The sequence below is a fragment of the Solea solea genome, chromosome 10 (assembly GCF_958295425.1).
Source record: "Solea solea chromosome 10, fSolSol10.1, whole genome shotgun sequence".
NCBI classification, from domain to species: domain Eukaryota; kingdom Metazoa; phylum Chordata; class Actinopteri; order Pleuronectiformes; family Soleidae; genus Solea; species Solea solea.
The window spans coordinates 22560376-22579899 of record NC_081143.1 but is presented as its reverse complement, the minus strand read 5'-3'; the positions used below and the strand labels follow the sequence as shown (position 1 = coordinate 22579899).

General features: G+C 39.9%; 3 protein-coding genes across 3 annotated transcripts; 1 reads left to right on the top strand and 2 right to left on the bottom strand.

The window, feature by feature from the left end:
• Window positions 1-13: 13 nt before the first annotated feature.
• Window positions 14-6220, bottom strand: poll (polymerase (DNA directed), lambda). The gene is made up of 9 exons (XM_058641322.1): window positions 6116-6220; window positions 4638-4782; window positions 4183-4480; window positions 3829-3946; window positions 3298-3642; window positions 2958-3131; window positions 2172-2300; window positions 1367-1535; window positions 14-1257 (listed from the first exon to the last, which is right to left on the bottom strand). Exons 2-9 carry the CDS (start codon window positions 4750-4752, stop codon window positions 896-898), a joined length of 1710 nt encoding a protein of 569 aa, XP_058497305.1. The 5' UTR covers window positions 4753-4782; window positions 6116-6220; the 3' UTR covers window positions 14-895.
• A 133-nt stretch (window positions 6221-6353) lies between these two features.
• Window positions 6354-11132, top strand: dpcd (deleted in primary ciliary dyskinesia homolog (mouse)). Its single transcript, XM_058641324.1, has 6 exons — window positions 6354-6623; window positions 9193-9273; window positions 9354-9478; window positions 9607-9740; window positions 10088-10190; window positions 10616-11132. Exons 1-6 carry the CDS (start codon window positions 6560-6562, stop codon window positions 10718-10720), a joined length of 612 nt encoding a protein of 203 aa, XP_058497307.1. The 5' UTR covers window positions 6354-6559; the 3' UTR covers window positions 10721-11132.
• A 2251-nt stretch (window positions 11133-13383) lies between these two features.
• On the bottom strand, window positions 13384-18938 carry fgf8b (fibroblast growth factor 8b). The gene is made up of 5 exons (XM_058639736.1): window positions 18228-18938; window positions 18098-18134; window positions 17307-17487; window positions 14475-14581; window positions 13384-14260 (listed from the first exon to the last, which is right to left on the bottom strand). The coding sequence occupies exons 1-5, from the start codon at window positions 18299-18301 to the stop codon at window positions 13961-13963; spliced, it is 699 nt and encodes a 232-aa protein (XP_058495719.1). The 5' UTR covers window positions 18302-18938; the 3' UTR covers window positions 13384-13960.
• Between the last annotated feature and the right edge of the window lie 586 nt (window positions 18939-19524).

The following is a 19524-nucleotide window of genomic DNA, read 5'->3' as shown; positions in this document are numbered from 1 at the left end:
CAAGACACAGGAATAAAAATATTATGAGTTTTATTAGCATATAATTCATTCAAACATTCACTCTACTTGCAAAGGCACATATTATACCACTTTGCTCTAGTGGCATCAGTCCCTACAGATAGTTTTACATTTACCTTCTGAGGGTTTAGAGAAATCCAACTATGAAACATCTGCTGCCAGCTTAGTGCACTCGAGGGTCACTTTATTAGGTACACAAGATACCTAAAAAAGTGGCAGGAGTCACACCAGATGCAATCTTCTGCTGCTTTAAGTTCAACCTGTTTTCAGAGCAAAGGTTATTGATGGTTTTGTGTGGAAAATTAGATCAGCAGTTTCTTAGACACTAAATCACATTCTGATGCTCAGTTTGAACTTCAGCAGGTTGTATTGACCATATCTACGAGCCTTAATGCACTGCGTTTCTGCCGTAAGCTCAGCTGATTATATATTTGCGTTAACAGGCAGTTGAACAAGTGTTAAATAAAATAAAGTGGCTGTTGAGTGTATAATTTAATTTTATAGTTTATGTTGTGGAAAATTCATAAAACTAAACTACCACACATCATTGAAAGCATTCCTAGTTAACTTGTTGTTACCAGCTCTGAAATCTACGACTACATTCCATTTACTACACCTTGAACACATTATTGTATGAAGCTAAAACAATCAGAGGAGGATGGATACGAAAGTAAGATGAGAAACAAAGTTTTTTCTGTGTTTTGTGTGACCCCAACCCTTTTTTTATCTGTGGAATAAAATTAGCATTCAAGTATAAATAGAGCTCCCATGTGATCTATGGAGCAGAATAACATCCATTATTTGAGTGTGATTGCACGATCAATCATGATTATTTTTTAAATAAAATCAAACATGTAACATTGTCAATTGCAAATCCTCACCAGTCTCTTTCACGAGGCTCCCTGTACGGTATTCCTAAAACACTAAAAACATCCTTCTCTGTCGGTGTTGGGAGTGGAATGCCACCATACACTTTCAAGTTTCCCTGACGCACCACAGCTTTGTTGAGCGAATGCTCGGATAAGCTCATGTTTTTTGTCTTTGCCAGTGCTCTCAATGAGCGGTTAAAGTGGGCTGACCCGGTGAAATACATGAGAGAGCAGGCAAACTCGTCATAGGGCACTACGATGATGTCCAGCCTACGATGTCGTTGGTTGGGTCCTGGCAAGCGGCACACACCCATGTATTTCTTCTGCTCTCCGTTCTCCTCGTGACTCACCAGGTCATCTGTTAAAAACCCTTCAAAAATGTTTAAAAATTAAACCTTTTTTTCCACCCCGGTTTCTCTTAAGATAAACAACAACTAGGACAAACATTTCCTTCCATCAAAAAAAGAAATGGAGATTACCAGTATCACGGAGGTTCTGTAACACTTTGCTGAAAATTCCCTTGTGGGACTTGCCATCGGGGTGAGATATGAGAACGTCAACATCTCCACATGTGGCTTTTCCCCGACGGTAGGAGCCACATGCCATCGCCACCAAGCCTGGGTTTATAGACTGAGCTGTTTCTCTCACCTGTAGATAACCAAAGACAAAAAAGCAGTACAGAGGCCGTCATCTATCTTAGAGTGATAGAGCTTTTTTCTTTTTTTAAATGTGTTTAAATTAGACATTCTCTTTTTTTATTATGTCCCTCCCTCTGGCAAACAACTAAGCTATTACCTGCTTCCAGCCAAATACTGGGAGGTAGCATCACATATAATTTTGACAAGCCTGAGGGAGTACATATGCTTTAGTCATCTGCCTTGCGTGTGCTCTCTATCTGGCAGCATTGAAGGAAAAAGAAAATCCAAGTAATAGTATCTGAAAACAACTAGCATTGTGCTCTGGAGCGAACAGGTATCTGGCTATCTTAATATGCAGCAAGTTTAAGAGTTAGCTTTCCCCTTTGGGATGCTCTCCACTTTTTTGTGAGAGTACAGTCTGGTTTTCCCATTAGCAAAACAGTCCAGGAAAACCCATACAAAACTTTTTCCTACGTTAGGACGTCTGTTTTCAAAGTTCTGAGGATTAGAAAGGGAGGATTAGTTATCAGAGATATCACGTTCACACCTCTGTGGCTTAACATAGTGAAGTGATTAAAGAGGTAAACACATTTCAGTCGCCATCAGAAAGGTAACGCATGGATATTAAATTAAAAAAATGCCTTACCACTCTCTCTATTGCTGCTGCTTCTTCTCTGGGCATGCGGTCCAGAAAGTCATCGTAGTGCTTGAGTCCTATTTTCTGAGTGTTGCAGAGGTGGGCTTTTGTGCGGATGTCCTCCAAAGTGCGAAATCCCTGATACATACAAATAACATAAACAATTTTATAAAATACATAACATTAGCTGTCCCTTTCCATCTTGCCTTGGTTATCCATTTAATCCCAATTTAATTCCGTAGCCCAGTTTAGCTACCAGTGCTTAAGAATTCAAATGGAATTTATTAACACACCTACAAATCCATTTTTGTACAGCTGTCGCAGAGGAGCTGGAACCAATTCCAGGTAGGATTAGTCGATAGGGTCAACATTCTGTAAACACCACTCACATTTCCACCTACGGCCTATTCAGAGTCTGTAGTTTAATGAAACTGCATCTCTTTGGATTGTGGGAGGAAGCTGCAGTACCATGAGAAAACCCACACATACTGAAAAAACTGATGCGTTTGAGAATTCAGAAATTCAATAACAGCCACACAACTATAAATAGTTTAGTGCAAAAATGTATACTTCATATATTATGCTACTGTTGCGTGAGATGTGAATGACCAATGAGTCAATAAACCTTTTAACTGCGCAGCTAAAACAGGGAAGAAATTCATACAGACATTCTCCCAATTACCTTCCACGGAGGGAGATGAGGCATCAGACCCATAAATTCAACTGCTTGGATGAAGTTAATACACCTATGATAAATTAAATCAATGTCTATGTGCTTTTAAATATGTACTTTACCTGTTGGTACCACAGTTGCGCAGTTTTAGTTCCAGCACCCCATATATTGGTGAAAAGCTCCAGTACTGGCACAGTCTCCCCGATGTGATCCAGCTTCCGGAGATGCCCACTCTCCATGATCTCATCAATTTTGTCAGCCATACGTTTCCCAATTCCTGGAATCTGACATGCCTCCTGAAACAAGTAGAAAAAAAGAAGAGTTTTTCCATCATCAAAAAATGGGAAAAGAAAAAAAAGAAGCTATTCCACTATGTTGCACTAAATAGTGTCCAACAACTACACAAATTACTGACAGGACCAACGACATAATATTAAAAGCACCTGCACTGTACTGCAGTACCTGGTATGATGTAATAGGCTTGTGGTAACTCTTGAGTGCGTTGACAGCCTTAGAGTAGCCCAGCGCCCTCCACTTGTCCCCCTGGTGTGTGTAGGCCTTGGCCAGCACTTCTAGTTTGTCCGTGATGTGCTTGTTGAAGTTATTACTTTTGGACTGAGAGGACTGGGCACAGACCCACTTTCCCGATACCGCCCTCTGAGCTGTAGTGTCTACGTCTACACTGGGGTCGAGGCTGGAGTCAGGAATCTCCTCTTTGGGGTGCTGACCAGTGATGAGCGCTTGCAGGTCGTTCTGTGAGACGCCGTCTTCTTCCCCTCGTGGTGTTTCTTTGGGATCAGGTACAGACTAATGGTAGGATGTTACCATTAGTTATGAAGTATAATCATAAAACAGTCCAAATAACAAAGGAGTGTGGTTTTATGTGTTAGCTTTTCTTCTCCTTTTTGCACCAAATAGTTCCTGGCTGACAGACTGAAACCTATAAATGACACAGAAAATTTGTAGTTTCTTCATATGAACCTGGCAACCTACTGTATCTGTGGTCTCCTCTTGCTTGGTTTGATGTGGCAGTGGCTCGACAATGTTTTCTGCAGCAGGCTGGACATTCGACAACTCTTCTTCAATATTTTCATGTTGTGTTTCAGAGTCCCTGAGTGAAAAAAAGAGTAAAAAGATCCCATCAATTAGTAGTAGAGTAGAGACAGTTATAAGGCTTTGTCATTAAATATAGAGGCAATAAGAAATGTCCTGAATGAGACAAATGTTTTGATGTAAGAATAGCTGAATCTGACAGAAGATTATAATAACAATAATAATATAATATGAATAGTTAACTCTTTCCCAACTTATATAAAAAGGCATTTCAGTAAGAAAAAGCTCATTAACCTCTTGGGTATAAGAAGGCTGTAGTTGGATACATCCAGCAGTTGTTTCCCGCTAATACACAAACTCAACCAAGTGCATTTCACCAGTTGGACTCCAGAGGGCATGCAATCCACTTTCAGTATCCGCAGAGCTCTGTCACTATCCATGTTGTCATCTACAACAACATGAGTGACAGCAGGACTCAGTGAAGTCTCCGTCTGTCCTCCGTTCTGCTGAATTTGTTTTTGGAAAATCTGGCATCTGGCACTTCCTATTCCGGCCGGCAGGATGTACACGGTGACGCAACTGAAAGAGTTTCCTGAGGCAGAGGAGAAGTGCAGATTAGGCTGAGCAAATATGCAGCATTCTTTTGCCTCCTCTTTGACATTAACAGTGTTCTGTCTGTGTTGCCAAATACATGTTTATTCTTTTGTTGCTCCATCTATCTCTTACACTCACACACACACATTACCAACCTGAGACATCACAGTCATCTGGTTTCTTCTTCAGTGGTGGTACGTCCTTCACCTGTAGTCCTCTGACCCTTTTGACTTTGGGAAAAGCCTTCATGATCCCATGACGAGGCTCCATCTTCTTTATTAAGAGGAGGCACCAGTGGCCTGTGGCACAAAGCAGGATTATAATGTTGGTAATAAATTTGAAATGTAAAGCACATACCCACACATCTGTAGCACTGACTGTATGTAATGTGTAGTGAATTCACAGTGGAAACCCAGGTGAATTTGGTATTTTTATTTTATTTAAAACCCTTTTTAAATTTTGACAGTAGTATTGCACGGTAAAAATAGTCCATTAAAAGTTTGTGTTCAAAATCATTGAAAACAAACATCATGCCAACAGTGAGTATTATACTATAAATTATAATGTCATGTAGATTGATGCAACACGAGGCTCCCCTGGTGCTTTGAAAAAAATATTTTTATCTTTGTTTTCTTGGTTTCTTTCATTATTTCTTTCAAAGTGAACACTTATTTTTTAGGGATCAAGGTGAGAGGCAATAAATGTAAGCGTTTAAATATTTCATCGACTAAAATATGCGTCACATTCTAAGTCTATGTCAAAAGCGATACTGAAAATGTCCCAGAACCCGACAAAATTGTATTTAAAATTTGGAGAGACATTCCCAGCACTTAAATGAATTCATGTGTACATGAAGAAGTACACGTCAAGAGTCCTGTCCATCTTTGATCCACACAATTATGCCAGCAGGTTTTCTCAAGCATGAATTATATAAAATCCAAATAATTTTTCAATACTTATTTCAAAGAGGTTAAAACAGTGATGAAATGTCAACAGTTTTCTTATTCTATTTTTAGTAATGCAACAAACTATGTATTTTATATAATCAGATTAAATTCATTTGGGCGAAGAAGGGACCAAAATGCTAAAAGGTTGAAGACCAAATAAACAAAAATACTTGATTTGATTACATTATTTTACTCGTTTCTTTATGTGTTGTCTGTTATTGTTTTAATAATAAAAACATCTGCAATAATAACAATTCCTCTGAAAAAAGTCAGGGAGTGAGGGTAACTGCATAAAATAAAACCCACATACATAGTTTTTAAAGACGTCTTACTGTGATTGAGGTTTATGTAACTCTCAAATACATTTTATCGCAGTTACAGTAACAGACATTATCGCCTGTTTCGATAATACTCTGTTACAGGACAGTGACAGTGTCTGCATTATCATTTATAAACAAGTCAATCTCTAAGAAATCTATTCTAGTCTATTTTTAGCTAGCCCCATTTAGCGTACGCTAACATCAGATACACAACAGTCAGGAAACAGTGACATAGAGCTCGTTTTATTCATAGTTTTCTCTCTGTTTACGCTCTACGCATTGTCACTTTAAACACGTCCGAATAAAACTGCGCACTTGGAAGCTTTAAAAACGATAGAAGTAATAAATATTTTTGGACTCTTACCCCCTGTTCAGGAGGAACCATAGACCAAAACAACCCACCAGACGGACACAAAATCATATGTATCACTTCCGGGTCACGTAGCTGGCTCACTTTTGCATAGTTTTGGAGCCAGTTTATAGAAAGAAATCTACAAACGTGAGATAATTTATAACACATTTTCAACAGTATCGATTAATATATAGATATTATCTGTATAACTAGACCGGAAGCGGGCAGGTATGATAAGTGTCCAAGCCTTGTCCTTTTATGTGATCCTGCCCTTTGATCTGCATAAAAAAGAAGAACTTTTTTTTTTTTTAAAAAGTATAAAAATCTAAAAAATAAATAGGTTTTCCTGCACCTTTCGTGCTACTTGGGCACCTTCTCGGGTTTAGGTTTGGGTTTTATTGACCCAGGTTGCTATGGTTACGGAAGTGGTTCGGCACAACTGATAAGTCTGTAGAAACATGGCTGTGCAGAGCTGGAGTGGAACCTTACAATCGTCGAGGAAAACAGCTTTGTTACAAGACGGTGAGTACAGCGAATACAATTAAGTGCAATCGTTTATTTATTCTTTGGGAAAAAAAAGAGAAACAAAAATCGGTAGCTTTTTTTCTCCCCTCTCTCACGCTGAGAGCAGCTTATTTAAGAGTGTTAGCTCATGCTAGCTAACACCTCAGAAGATGAGATGAGAGATTCAAGAGTTGTATTTATTTGTCAGATATACACTTATATACAACACACAGTTAAATGTAACCCTGAGTTGCTCTAAGACTGTACTCATACTAAAATATAAAGAAATATAAAGGGGTTGAAAAAAGGAAATATATATAAGAAACTATATGGAATACTCTAGTATGTACAGACTTTAAATGTATCTATATATCTATACTTAGATATATGTATATATCTATAAATATAAATCAAATGGCGACCACACCAGAAATAAATAGAGAAACACTTTGCACTGTACCTCAAAGATTCCTTCATCAATTCCTACAGTATATCTGATGTTTGGTGTTAGCAGTGTTATTTCTTTTGTACTCTGTTAAAGGCACTTTGAGATGTTTGTGTAGTCGTATATGACATGAGTTAATCTTATTCCAAAGAGAAACAAATGCTAATGTTGTGCACCTTTTTGATTTCATGCTTACAGCTACTACTGTGCACTTTTTTACGCATGTTGAGGTGTGCGTAGAAGAGGTATGACCAAACTTTTTTGATGTATGTTTTAAATTTGTCCTCACCTGCTGCTTACTGGCTCCAGAAAATGTCTGGCCCAGCTAGAGTTCTTGGTTTGAAAATGTGGCCCAACTGAGTTTGTAATTGAATAGTCCTGCAACTAAGTAATAAAGATCTAAGCCTAAGCAACATAGTAAACAACAAACAGCAAGTAGCCAAATAGCAAAAGTGAGATAGAGTGATGTGTGGAGTGGAGAGTCAGTTCACTGAATGTTCTACAGTGTGCATGTAATCTTCAAGCAAAAGTACATTGTATATATTTTCAGTCTACGTGAAATGATTGATTCAGAGCGTCACACAATCAATCAGTCTTTGTGTAAATGCAGCACAAAGTGCTTCACATAAAAACATCCCCACTCACTCACATACATTCACACACCTTGATAAATTCAACTAAGACACAGGAGCTGAGGAAGCATGTGCTTCTCAATGCTGTCCCAGTGTGACTGTGGAACCTGGTTTTGTCCTTAAGTGGTCTGGAGTAAACTGTTGTGTATCTGATATCCTGCTGGACTGTCATGGGGTATAATGTGGTAAATGTTGATGTTTTTTTTTTTTGTTTTATCCAACTGATGTATCCATTAAAAGCATGTCTACGGCAAGTCTTTTAAACATTTAATCACCAAGTTTTGACTATCTGGAATTACCATCACGGATATCTGTGACGTCATTCTTCGAGAGATCTACAACTTCATTCTGACTGTCTGAAACTTAGATATCTTAAAAAGGACAGTCTTCAATTGAGGATAAATACACTTATCTTGAACTTGAATTAGAACTGCAGATATCTGGATATCTATAATGACAAACCCCATACATATGAATGGCAAAAGTGACATCATTCTGACTAGTAAATACTCAATTGCAGATATCTGGAACTGAAGTTTCGATTGTAAGAATTAGGGGTGGGAATCGGTATCAGTCAGTATCTATATCGCTCCAATAGTGGTCAAAGTCACCAGACAGATATACTGTAAAATCTGATACAATCCAAAAATCCTATAAATTATAGGATTGACTATGTACATACTATAAAAAGGTAAATACAAGTGAGCAAAAGCATAGCTGAGTCATGTTTGGGCTGCTTAGGTCTGCTTTTCAGGAGAACAATATTATATGTGAAATATTGTACGTCTTTGAAATGAATCAGCACATATGAATGAACAGCTTCATAGTTAATCAATAAATGGTCTAAAATGACTGTATCAGACTAATATCAGTATCGGTAGATACTCAAGTTTGTGATATCGGTGTCGGTATCGGACACATTCCTAGTAAGAAATGACGTTCCAGATATCATTCACTCACTCGCTCATCTTCTACCGCCTTATCCTCAGCATGAGGGTCATGGGGGGCTGCTGGTGCCAATCCCAGCTGACATAGGGTGAAAGGTCGGGTCACACCCTGGACAGGTCACCAGTCCATCACAGCGACACTTATAGAGACAAACAACCAGCCACTCTCACACTCACATCTACCATAAATTTCGAGTGTCCACTTTGCCTAAACTCCTAATGTGAATGTTTTCATTGGTGAATATCCTGTCCACCAATGAAATGTTAAAACAGTCCCCTGCGACCCTTTTAGTGGAGGATAAAGCAGTAGATGATGACTGACCTGTTACTGGATTACGGCTTTGCTTTGCTTTGGCTCGTCTTTCATTAGATATTATATGTTTCAGAATTAAAGGAGTAAAAATAGAATGTTACTCACTAAACCATGAATAACCAGAGAAAACACTCAGAGAGTCAGAAAACAGACAGACAAATGTGGCCAAAACTATAAACTCCTTAGAGGAGTTAATAACACTGGGTTCCACTTCTGACACTAACATGTTTCTTCTGAATTCCATCGCCAGGAAAGAGGAAGATTCACTACCTGTTTATAGATGGACAAGAAATGGTAGAGGAGTATGATTTGGAAACAGATGAGCTCATTGGTAAGCCATGTTTAATAATTTAAAGTATGCGTTTAATAATTAATGTCACTTGTTTTACACAATACTTGGATGGTTTTCAGTTCGAAAGTGGCGTCAGAAAAGCAAAATTGGAGGGCAGGGTGAATGGCAGGTCGAGGTCGGGGAACAACTCGCAAGCCCTGTCCCATCTTTGGACTCCAGCATGATCAAAGAGAACTGCTCCAATGTGGGTTTTCCTCGCTGTTTCACCTGATTTTTGACTGTAATTACCTTGTTTGTGCTTATTCTTTGAGAGAAAATACGTGTTAGTGTCATGGTTTTTTTAAAAAATTCGAATTGTTCCGTTTTCCACAGCCTGTGTTCACGCGGAAAGACACAAAGAGCAGCTTCCAGTGGAGAATCCGCAACCTTCCCTACCCCAAAGACGTCTTTGTTGTTTCTGCAGAGCCATCTGAAAGATGCATCATCATTAAAACCACAAACAAAAAGTAAATACGCGCGAGAACACTGTATTTCAAGGTTCAAGGTTCAAGGCATCTTTATTATCCCCAAGGAGCAATTTGGTTTACAGCCAGCAAGTCAGACATTAACATCACCAAGTACTGCAACACTGCAGATAACTAAATACAACAATAAAATAAAGACAGAGTCATATTTAGGTGGACGACGGCAACAGGAATGAATGACATTTTAAATCTAAATCAGGCTCATCATTCCTGTTCAACTCTTGCTGCATGTAATCCTTATGTTCTCCCTATAGATGGCACTGTGTACAATACTTTTGTGGATACACTGACTTTGACACATCTATGACACTGTCCCCACGTCTTCCCAGGTATTATAAGAAGTTCAGCATTCCTGATCTCGAGCGCAGCCAGCTGCCGTACGACGGCTCTGCCCTCGGCTTCACTCACGCCAACAACACTCTGATTGTCAGTGTAAGTCCCACACAACGACGACCACGACAAAATAAGTCGTCCAAACCTCTCCTTATGCAAATGCAACCTTTTATACTGAAAGTATTTACTAAACACTGAGCATTAGGACGCATTTTGATTATTTCCAAATCCAAAGAACCTTCTCACTCGCATCCATGTCCTTAAAAACATTACTTTTGTTCATTTTAGTTTTATGCAAATCATCAGGCAGGATTTGGATTTTGCTTTTATTTTACACTCCACTTTTGTGCTACTTTTTTTCTTTTTTTAACAGTAATATTTTCATGCCCACAGTCATGATTCTTTATTGTTTTATTAGCTTTTATTATTTTGTATGTCCTTTCAACACGGCTGCAGTAAAGGCTTTCCAAGAGAGATGAGGGGAATGATGATGAAGTTATTATTTTTTCTTCACTCTTGTCCAGTACAAGAAACCCAAAGAGATCTTAACTCTTGAGCAGGAGCTACTGAAGGAGCTGAAGAAACTGAAGGCAACCGGAGAAGGGGACGTGGACTGCAAAACCCAGTGAAATGTGACTGTGGGAGTGAGAGAAAACGTCTGCGTTGCATTTAAATCAGAACCTCGCGGCCGAGGCTGGGCAATAATTCAACAACTGTGCATGTCGCGATGAAAGGTTCTTCAGTGTCCGTGTAACAAAGGCTCAGTATATATTGACATCATGTTAGCGCGCTGTGCAGACACACTTTCGGACGTAAAACGTCGTCGATGTGAATGTTTTTGCCTCAGATTTTCGAACACATTACCGTTTAACACGTCTATTATGAAGTTCTCAATGGACACGGCTTCTTCTACGGCATATTTATCACACAGCTTCATTTTCCATTCATTTTTTCAGTGCTTTGTCCATTGCTTTTCCCAGTTTTTTGTTGTTCGCTTTGAAATTTGTCCTATAAATAGTAAAATAATATGTTACAAATGTTTATCTGTCTCAAAGAGATATTTATTAACAAACTATTTTTTGTCACAGGGAAAAATAACCAACTTTTACAATAAATTCCACAACAAAAAAATATTTTCACTGTATCACAACAGCATCTATTTTGTGCTCGCTGCCACCAAAACCTACAAGGGAACCGTTTTGATGGCGGGGTCACGTAACCTACCACCCTCCTTTCACTGATGTCCTTGTAAAACACTCAAAACACACAATGCCTCATCCCTGTCCGTTCCGGGGTCACTGTTACGAGCACATCCCGTCTGTGTTAACTGAATATCCTTATGTTCCCTGTGTGGAGTGGGCCACCCTGAAAGCCATTACTGAGACCAGTGTTACCATTTCCCATTAGAGGAGAGGGGTCACTCTGGCTCTGTGGGCTTCGGATAAAACTCCCAGACACGCAGGTCTGAAATAAGAGCAGCTGATCTGAAGTTATGTTCCAAATGGATCGGAGTTTCTCTTAAAAAGTATTTGTATCATCAGGAGCAAGAGAAAAATAACACACAATTAAATGTACACACACACAGATTGACATGTAATCCATTCCCACAGACTGGCTCGGTACCAGCAGCAGGTGGGTCATGGGAAATGATTTTGAGTTGAGTTCTTTTGTAGCCTTTTACTTGAGATTTATTAAACAAAACTTGTACAGATCAAACAATTGTTTGGAATATCTTTAATACAGGCAGTAAAAACAAAAACAACGCTGCACAATGAATTGTTATGAATTGCGTCACAAGAGTTGTCTTTTAAAAGTGGGTTCCCAAAAAAAAAGTTTGAAAAACGCTGGTTTTAAGGGGAAATAATTGACCTCACATTTTTGGCATAGGGGATTCTATATGCACAAGTGACATATACTGTGTGTGTATATATATATATATATATATATATATATATATATATATAATGTATATATATATATATATACACGTATATATATACATATATATACATATATGTTTATATATATATATATATATATATATATATACATATATTATACAAAAAGATAATTGCCTCAAAATGTGACGTTTGTTTACTTCAATTAAAAAACCAACACTCATCAGAAATACTGAGACAGTGGATGCAAAGCAGAGGGGGAAAAAGAGACAATGGTATTTAAATATAGATCGTTTCAACCTTGTGATTCTTTGCATTTTTTACCACTTGTCCAAACCCAGAGAGCAAGTGCAAAGAGCACAGACAAAACCACAGGTCTCTCTCACCATTGTACTCTGCTCTTCTTCCAGATGGAAAGAACAGGCGAACACAAGAAAACATTTCACAGTCCGTCCGTCTGGTTGTTTTGCAAATTCACCAGAAGGACTTGATGGGATCTTTGACTTTTTGTTCCTCTGCTAACGTCTTTTAAGATACGTGTTGTTGGTGATTGTGAATGTGCACGTTACACACGTAAGAAGATACTTTTAAAACCATCAGGTCTTAATTTTGCTTAATTTTCCTGTATGCTTTGTGGTATTTGCTTAGTGCTGGAGCCACTGTCAAAACAAATCCTTTGGCAGCAAACACCAACTAACAAATTGGTCGTCCAGCTCATGCATTGTGAGAGCAGCCAAATTCCTCTGTTCGGGGTCTTCTTCCTCCCCTGTCGTTTGGCCTCTGATGGTCATGCTCAACTGCTTCTGGGAAGAGGGTTTCTTTTCTGCCTCCCTTTCATTCCCGAATGCCTCTTCCCAGCCATTCCCCCTCTTTCAGCCGATGCCACATTTTGCCACACAGGCCCTGATGCTTTTTTTTTCTGCAACCCCTCAACTCCCTCACCGCAACCCCACACCCCCTCCCTGTGTGACTGGCTTCTTTTTGATAACTGACCCCTCCTCGTGTCATTATTCGAACCCACTATTGTATAACATGCCCTTTTATATGAGGTTACACAAAGGGCCCATTTGATCAGAGAGTTACGGTGTGCGATCGTGAGAAATGCAACTACATGGTGGTAACCTTTGTTTGGGCCAAAATGGTGGGCTGACCTCACCGCTTTTAATGCATAGCTCGGGCCATTCAGGCCCAAGTCTCACTTGCTGAGCACACTGAATTCAGTAGCCTGTCACAGATATTGCCCCTCAGTTATCTGGGTCTCCAGCTTGAGGAAGAAGAAGAAGAGGAAGAAGAAGGAGAAGGAGGAGGAAGGAGAAAAAAACCCAACAAAACAAATGTGTTTTTGAGGACAACTCAAAACAGTCGCGCGAGAGAAAAGCCAAGTGGCGTGTTAACTGATTCTTTAGTGGTTTTAATATACACTCTACAATAAATATTTTCCATCATTTGACACAATTTACATTTTTACAGTAAAAATATATATATGTAGAAAAAAACAACAAAAAAACAAGGTTAAATTTCACAGGCAGTCCTCCTACAGGCAAGATAGCATGTCAACTGAGACTCATACGCTGTGACCTTAAGAAAAGAAATCCACAGATAGCTGCCGTGTCTAGCTTCATTGTACTCCATTTTTTTTTTCTTTTCTTTTTTTTAAACATTCTTTGTTGCTGAGCAGGCTAACTCCTAACCAAAGGTTCATGGCAATGTAGTTGAGCTCTTCAGTTCTGTAAATGCCCCCTGATTAGAGAAGAAAAACACATTCCTAAAGTTTGACTGAATTGGAAATAACTAGCAGATTAGATATTAGATTGTTTACACACAATCCAGTACAAAGAATTACATAACAAGTCCACAAAATGAGGCAAAAAGTGTATGGGCACTTGACTGTACGGTGTGGGAGCACTTGTTTCCTCTGGTAGTGGTTCTTGTGCTGGTTCAACCACAGTTCTCCATCAGTGGTCTGAGTCCTCAGCGGCCCCCAGAGCGCTGCTGCTGATGGGAATGTTTAGTCCGCTTGTTGAAAGGGTGCACCGGGACAGGGAGAGGAAGGACATCAAACGGCCTCCTCTCACTCAGCAAATGTCCCCTGGGCAGACGCTTCATGAAGTGGGCCTCCCTCTGATGCTGCTTGGTCTTGGAGGCCTTCCTTGGACGGCCCTTGCGTGTGAAAGCCATATACCAGCCCTCGTACTTGGCGTTCTGGAGGGCCGTATAGTTGTTTTCCAGAACAATCTCGGTGAAGATACAGTCTTTGCCACGTCCTTTCCGCTACGCAGAGAGGAAGAAAAAAAAAGGGAAGAACCTTAAGTGCTTCGGGTGATTTCAGGAAAGCAGAGACAATGTCTTCTATTAGATCAAATACCCTTTAGAAACCTCAAGTCTATTCTTAACATTCTGGGCTAACACTTTCCCAGAAACAGATAAACATCACCATTTTTCGCCGTATTCTAATGCTGCCACAAAACAATGAAGTCCAGATTACCTTGCCAATCAGCTTCCCCCGCTTGTTCATGCATATGTAATATCCTGTCTTCACCCCTTTAATGCGAATGCGACTTCCAAAGGAGTCTGTCTCCACCTCCAGTTTAGCTGCACAGACAAAAGAAATCACACAGAATGAAATGACAGTCGAGACACGGCGCAGGCATGCAGAGTTATCGCGACAAATGCCCCTCTTTCCTCCAAGGGTTCTTTTTTTCTTTTTTTCTCTCCTCATGGGCCGCAATAAACTGGATTTACACCGTGTCATCATGAAATCGTTATTGAGAGGATCATGAAGGGAACATATAAACTTCATGACAACCGGCAGCCTCCTTTCAACAAAAGCATGCGACGAGTCTTCCAAAATAGCACCAAATGATAGTGATTTTGCACGGCGCGATTGTTTCGGAACGTCTGTAAATGCCGTGCTGTGATGCATTTCAGACTGCGGATAAAGGAGAGTGAGAACACCGCGGTCGGGGACACAGCCACAAGCACAGAGCAGCGGTCAGATTTGGGCCAGTTACAAGAGTGACACCCACTTAGGACATGCAGCCAGTGTGTGTGTGTGTGTGTGTGTGTGTGCGTGTGTGTAGGCGGTGAAATAGAGAAGACAAAAGCATGCACAGTAAAGGGAAAAGGTATAAAGTGAAGATGCTGACTTCACCGCTCCTTATAAATTGAGTCATACATTGAGTTGTTAAGCAATGAAAATTCCTCATAAAATCCGCCCCCAAAGAGAAGGCGGTGGGCACAGAGTGGTGGTGGTGGGACGGATGGATGGAGGGTGGTGGCAAAATGCTTTTGGTGACAGAAAAGCTTGCTCCCTTTACATTCTCCTCTGCTCAGAGTAAAGATAAATGTACATGACCACCAGCGCACTAATAATTAAATAAATAAACGATGAAAAGACGGCAACACTGATGCCACCAACTGTTTACACTTTTCCTTTTCTGGCTCTCCCGGCTCTCACGTTTCCACCAGGCTGCCAGAAATGACAAAACTTATACTGTTGAATTTAAACTGTTCCCGTGTTTTTAACGTGTACATTTTTCTGGTATTTTAGGTCGTTTTTTTGCTCAGGCTTGAAGCTCCTTCTTTTTTTTCTAAAAAACAACCATGATGGCCTTTAGCTGTCATCACTTCCTCCTGGATCTGGCCACGGCACACAGGCTTTGAAGGTAAAAGCCGCTCCGTCGTTACAGAGATAATAAAAAGTGTTTCCCCGTGAATGGATTAACATATGTGGACATTTTGTTTAGCTATACCTGCACACTCTATTAGACGACTTTATTTAAATTTTAGAACTTTATTGAGCCTTTATAAACACGCAAAACACTCGCAGGGAGTACATATAATTTTAATGGTGCAGCGTGGATGTCGAAGTACAACAGCTCTGAATTATTTTCAAGTTCCAATGCTTCTCAAAGTGAGGGTCACGGCCCACTGGTGGGCCATGGAGGTATTGCAGGTGGGCCTCAGACAGAGAAAAATTCTCCCGTTTGCCAAAATGTGATATTTTACACTTCAACGATGCAAGTTCTCAGTTGGGGCCAAAAAATTGATCACAGTTATTTTGATTAATATAATTATTCGGCTTATTTCTGATCATTCATTGCTAAAAGGGACAACATATTTTAATTTCATTGTGATCTGTTCACTTAAATGTTGTGCTAATAGGCACAGAGGGGTGTGGGGTGTGGGTTAGCCACCTCATTTGTATTTTCTGACCTTTTGTTTGACCCCTTTGTGTGTCTACAGAAGGCTAGTGAGAAAAGCAAAATAATAATGATAGATATGCGTGACCATTGGACCTATTATATCATAACATCATTTAGTTTTACTTGATTAAAAAAAGTTTTTTTCTACATTTTCATAGGCGTTGTCAGACTGTTGCACGACTGCCCTCTTCTTCCCTTCCCTCTGCCTCCACTTTGAGAGCTTAGCTACCTTTTTTGTGATCGCAAATCTGTTTGACGTTAAAAACACCAGCACATTTCGCTACATGTATTGTATTTGACTTCCCTCCTGCAGCTTCTGACAGTGGTTTAATTGTGGGTTGTAAAGAGGCTGCGGCTGCTGCATCGGGATATTAGCATATGGAATATACATATCTTTCTTGAAGGGCATATTGCATATTGCAAAGACTGTGATAAATGTTGATTGTTTATCACGCTATAGTTTTGTTTGGCCAATGATCTGGTCTTACAGGTAGATTTTTATTGTCCCCTTTTATTTTATTTTATCTTTTTCTTCCAGTATATTAAATTCCCCCTCAACATACTTCATACTGCACCACCCTCACACCAGAGAAATAAGAAGAGAATGGATTTTTGGATTTGCAGTGAGAGGCTGAAGTTGGATTTAAATGATCATGTTTACATTTACTGTGCATGTTGAGTTGCAGATGCTTCTCTCAGACAGAGGTGTATCTATTGACCTTTTAAACAAATAATAATAAGGTGCAACTTTGATTTTTGTTGACACCACATTCTCTCATTTGTGTTGTAGGTATGGATTTGGTTATGTGTGCTTGTTTGTGTCGTGTGTATTGATTTGTAAAGTTGTATTGCCTGCACATCAAGTCTTAAAACTTAAAACTTTTTGTTTTACCAATCCACAGAACAGGTGATATTTTTCATGTTATCCCATATATTATCAATATCCCAGTGTCGGCACAGGTTTTACGCGCAGTCCGGTTCTATGTTCGCATGATATCTTCATCCAGTATTCGACCAAATGACCGCATATATGCCATGTTTTCTTTAGTATCGTGCAGCTCTAAATGATTAAAAACACGTTTGTGTCCACGTGTGCTGTCTGTGGCTCTCACCGTGCACCGCTCCGTCGTCTCCGTTGGCGTTGACCCTCTTGTTGGCCAGGACCTGGACGTGTTTGCCGCTGGTGCGGCTGTACAGCTGATAGGTGCGGGTCAAGCGGCGGCTCATGCGGTCCGACAGACGGCTCTGCTCGGTGACATGGTGCTTGAAGTTAGGAGGTGACTGCACAGAGTCCTGTCGGACGATATGGGAAACACATGTCACGGGAAAAAAAAGTCGTGCAGAATTGCGCTTTTGCAGCCTGGAAATATTAATGTCCACTCAGGAGAAGAGAAATTAAGAGAGGGCCTCTGCTGTCCCACAGTTCATTAAGTCATTCATCATACATTTTAAACATTTCATGCTGTTTCCGCCTCTGCACATCTTAGCGGAGATGCTTTCAATGACCTCCGGGGATTTACATTTCCCTTTCATATGTTTTTTTTGTTTTAATAATTCTTTTTTTTTTTTTTAAATCTATTGATTTATTTATTACTTCATTACACCGATGATCTTTCGCCCCTTCTTGACTCCGTTTTCCTCTCATTTCACCGTTCCTCCATCCACATGTGTTTTAACAATTACCTTTTAGGCTGGGGCTTTACCTCTTTTCAAGATGTTTGAATTGTTGCCAATTGCCATAGCGCTCATAATAAAATGTTTTCATTGTTATTGCAGCCCATTGCAGAGGTAGAGACGGAGCACCATAATCTTCCATGAATAACTGCTATAAGTTTTATACTTAACAACTGCAGAGGTTTACGCGGCATTAGTGTGTTTTACTGGAGTGAAAATGTTGAGTTACCTGTGCGTAAAAGCAAAGCGCCGTGAACTGGAGTAACCTGAGGGAGGCAAAATCAGGGGGGATTAATCAACTGTAACCTGTTGCTTGAATTCAGCGAGTTGCAGTGAACGCCTGAATTAACGTTACTTACAGATAACCTAACCTCGATGTTCTCAGCCTCATCTTGTAATAGTTCAGATATTGCTTCATGAATACTCCGCTCATTCGCAGCTAGAAGCTCTTGGAAATACAGTTCCTCCTGATGGGGATTTCAGATTTTCCCAGATTTATGTCCCTCTTGTTACACATAGAAGGCGATAGCCGTGAAATTAAGAGATCCAAAACTGTCAGGGTCCCACGCGGGGAAAGGTTCCACTCAGCGCTCTACATGAAGAAATGTCCAGGAGATTTGGTTTGGACTCCGGTGCCAATCCAAACTCCGGAGAAAGTGTCGCTGTCACAAAAAAAAACAACACCTCCACTAAATCCTCTTCGTGTCAATCACCCACTTTCTCCTTCAAGTCGAAATAAACCCGTCTTTGACTTTCCGTCACGCAGCAGTAGCGTTTTAAAATTTTACGCACGGACCATTACGCACCAGCGTTAAGATACGCGCTGAGAATTCCCTAAAAACAAGTGATTAAAATAGAAAAAATAAACTTCTGAATGAAGTCCATGAGTGACAGCGCGGGTGTGTTTGCCTTGTGCGCAGCTCAGGCACTGGTGCCACAGATGTCTCTCTCCATAAGGTGCGCAGATAGTAAAACTCCAAACATTAACCTTCCTCCCACACGTGTGTTTCTTGTGGTCGCCTCCAGTCCACATACAGCATCTGTCTCCCTCTACATTTAAATACTTTAACTTGCGGGAAAGTCAATATCCACTACGAGAGCAGGCGGAGCGTTCAGGCAGCAGGAGCCAATTTGAAACTGAATACTTGTTTAAGCAGTTTTTTATGCCTGCAACGGTTTTCTAACTAACCCAAAAACACACAAACAATCATTATTGAAATGTACATATGTATAAACAACTATAGAATGAAATGTTAAAAAAGAGAGGTGAGCCTATTTTGAGGGAAGGTTCAATATATCAGTGTATGTCTTCAAGAAACTGTTTATAATGAGCATTTAGTTAAGATTTAACACCATAATTCCTCCAGCACATGCCATTAGGTTATATTAGAGTGTCTTCATTCATGTCAAAATCTCTGTACAGTTGTTTTTGCTATAAGCACAGACATCCACATGGGAGAACCTCCTGGCATGAACTTCAGCAAATCTACAGTTACATTAACCAATTCCCCGACTGCAGGTTAGAGATTGTTTGGTGGCCCCACTGGATGGACCTTGATGTACTTTTTGTACTTTTTTTTCTTCATCTTACATATGTAAGTAATATGTATTCCATGTGAACACATGACACAAAATGGTTTTCACACAACATCTAAA

What these genes read in the sequence shown, in the direction of transcription:
- poll (XM_058641322.1), bottom strand. Translation starts at nt 4,752, where the DNA reads ATGGAGCCTCGTCATGGGATCATGAAGGCTTTTCCCAAAGTCAAAAGG. An exon ending in AGCCTTCTTATACCCAAGAG is followed by an intron (nt 3,947 to 4,182) that starts GTTAATGAGCTT and finishes TTTTTCACTCAG; the next exon opens with GGACTCTGAAACACAACATG. An exon ending in AAGAGGAGACCACAGATACA is followed by an intron (nt 3,643 to 3,828) that starts GTAGGTTGCCAG and finishes TCCTACCATTAG; the next exon opens with TCTGTACCTGATCCCAAAGA.
- dpcd (XM_058641324.1), top strand. Translation starts at nt 6,560, where the DNA reads ATGGCTGTGCAGAGCTGGAGTGGAACCTTACAATCGTCGAGGAAAACA. An exon ending in AACAGCTTTGTTACAAGACG is followed by an intron (nt 6,624 to 9,192) that starts GTGAGTACAGCG and finishes TTCCATCGCCAG; the next exon opens with GAAAGAGGAAGATTCACTAC. An exon ending in ATTAAAACCACAAACAAAAA is followed by an intron (nt 9,741 to 10,087) that starts GTAAATACGCGC and finishes ACGTCTTCCCAG; the next exon opens with GTATTATAAGAAGTTCAGCA.
- fgf8b (XM_058639736.1), bottom strand. Translation starts at nt 18,301, where the DNA reads ATGAGCGGAGTATTCATGAAGCAATATCTGAACTATTACAAGATGAGG. An exon ending in ACATCGAGGTTAGGTTATCT is followed by an intron (nt 18,135 to 18,227) that starts GTAAGTAACGTT and finishes TGCCTCCCTCAG; the next exon opens with GTTACTCCAGTTCACGGCGC. An exon ending in AGACGACGGAGCGGTGCACG is followed by an intron (nt 14,582 to 17,306) that starts GTGAGAGCCACA and finishes TTGTCTGTGCAG; the next exon opens with CTAAACTGGAGGTGGAGACA.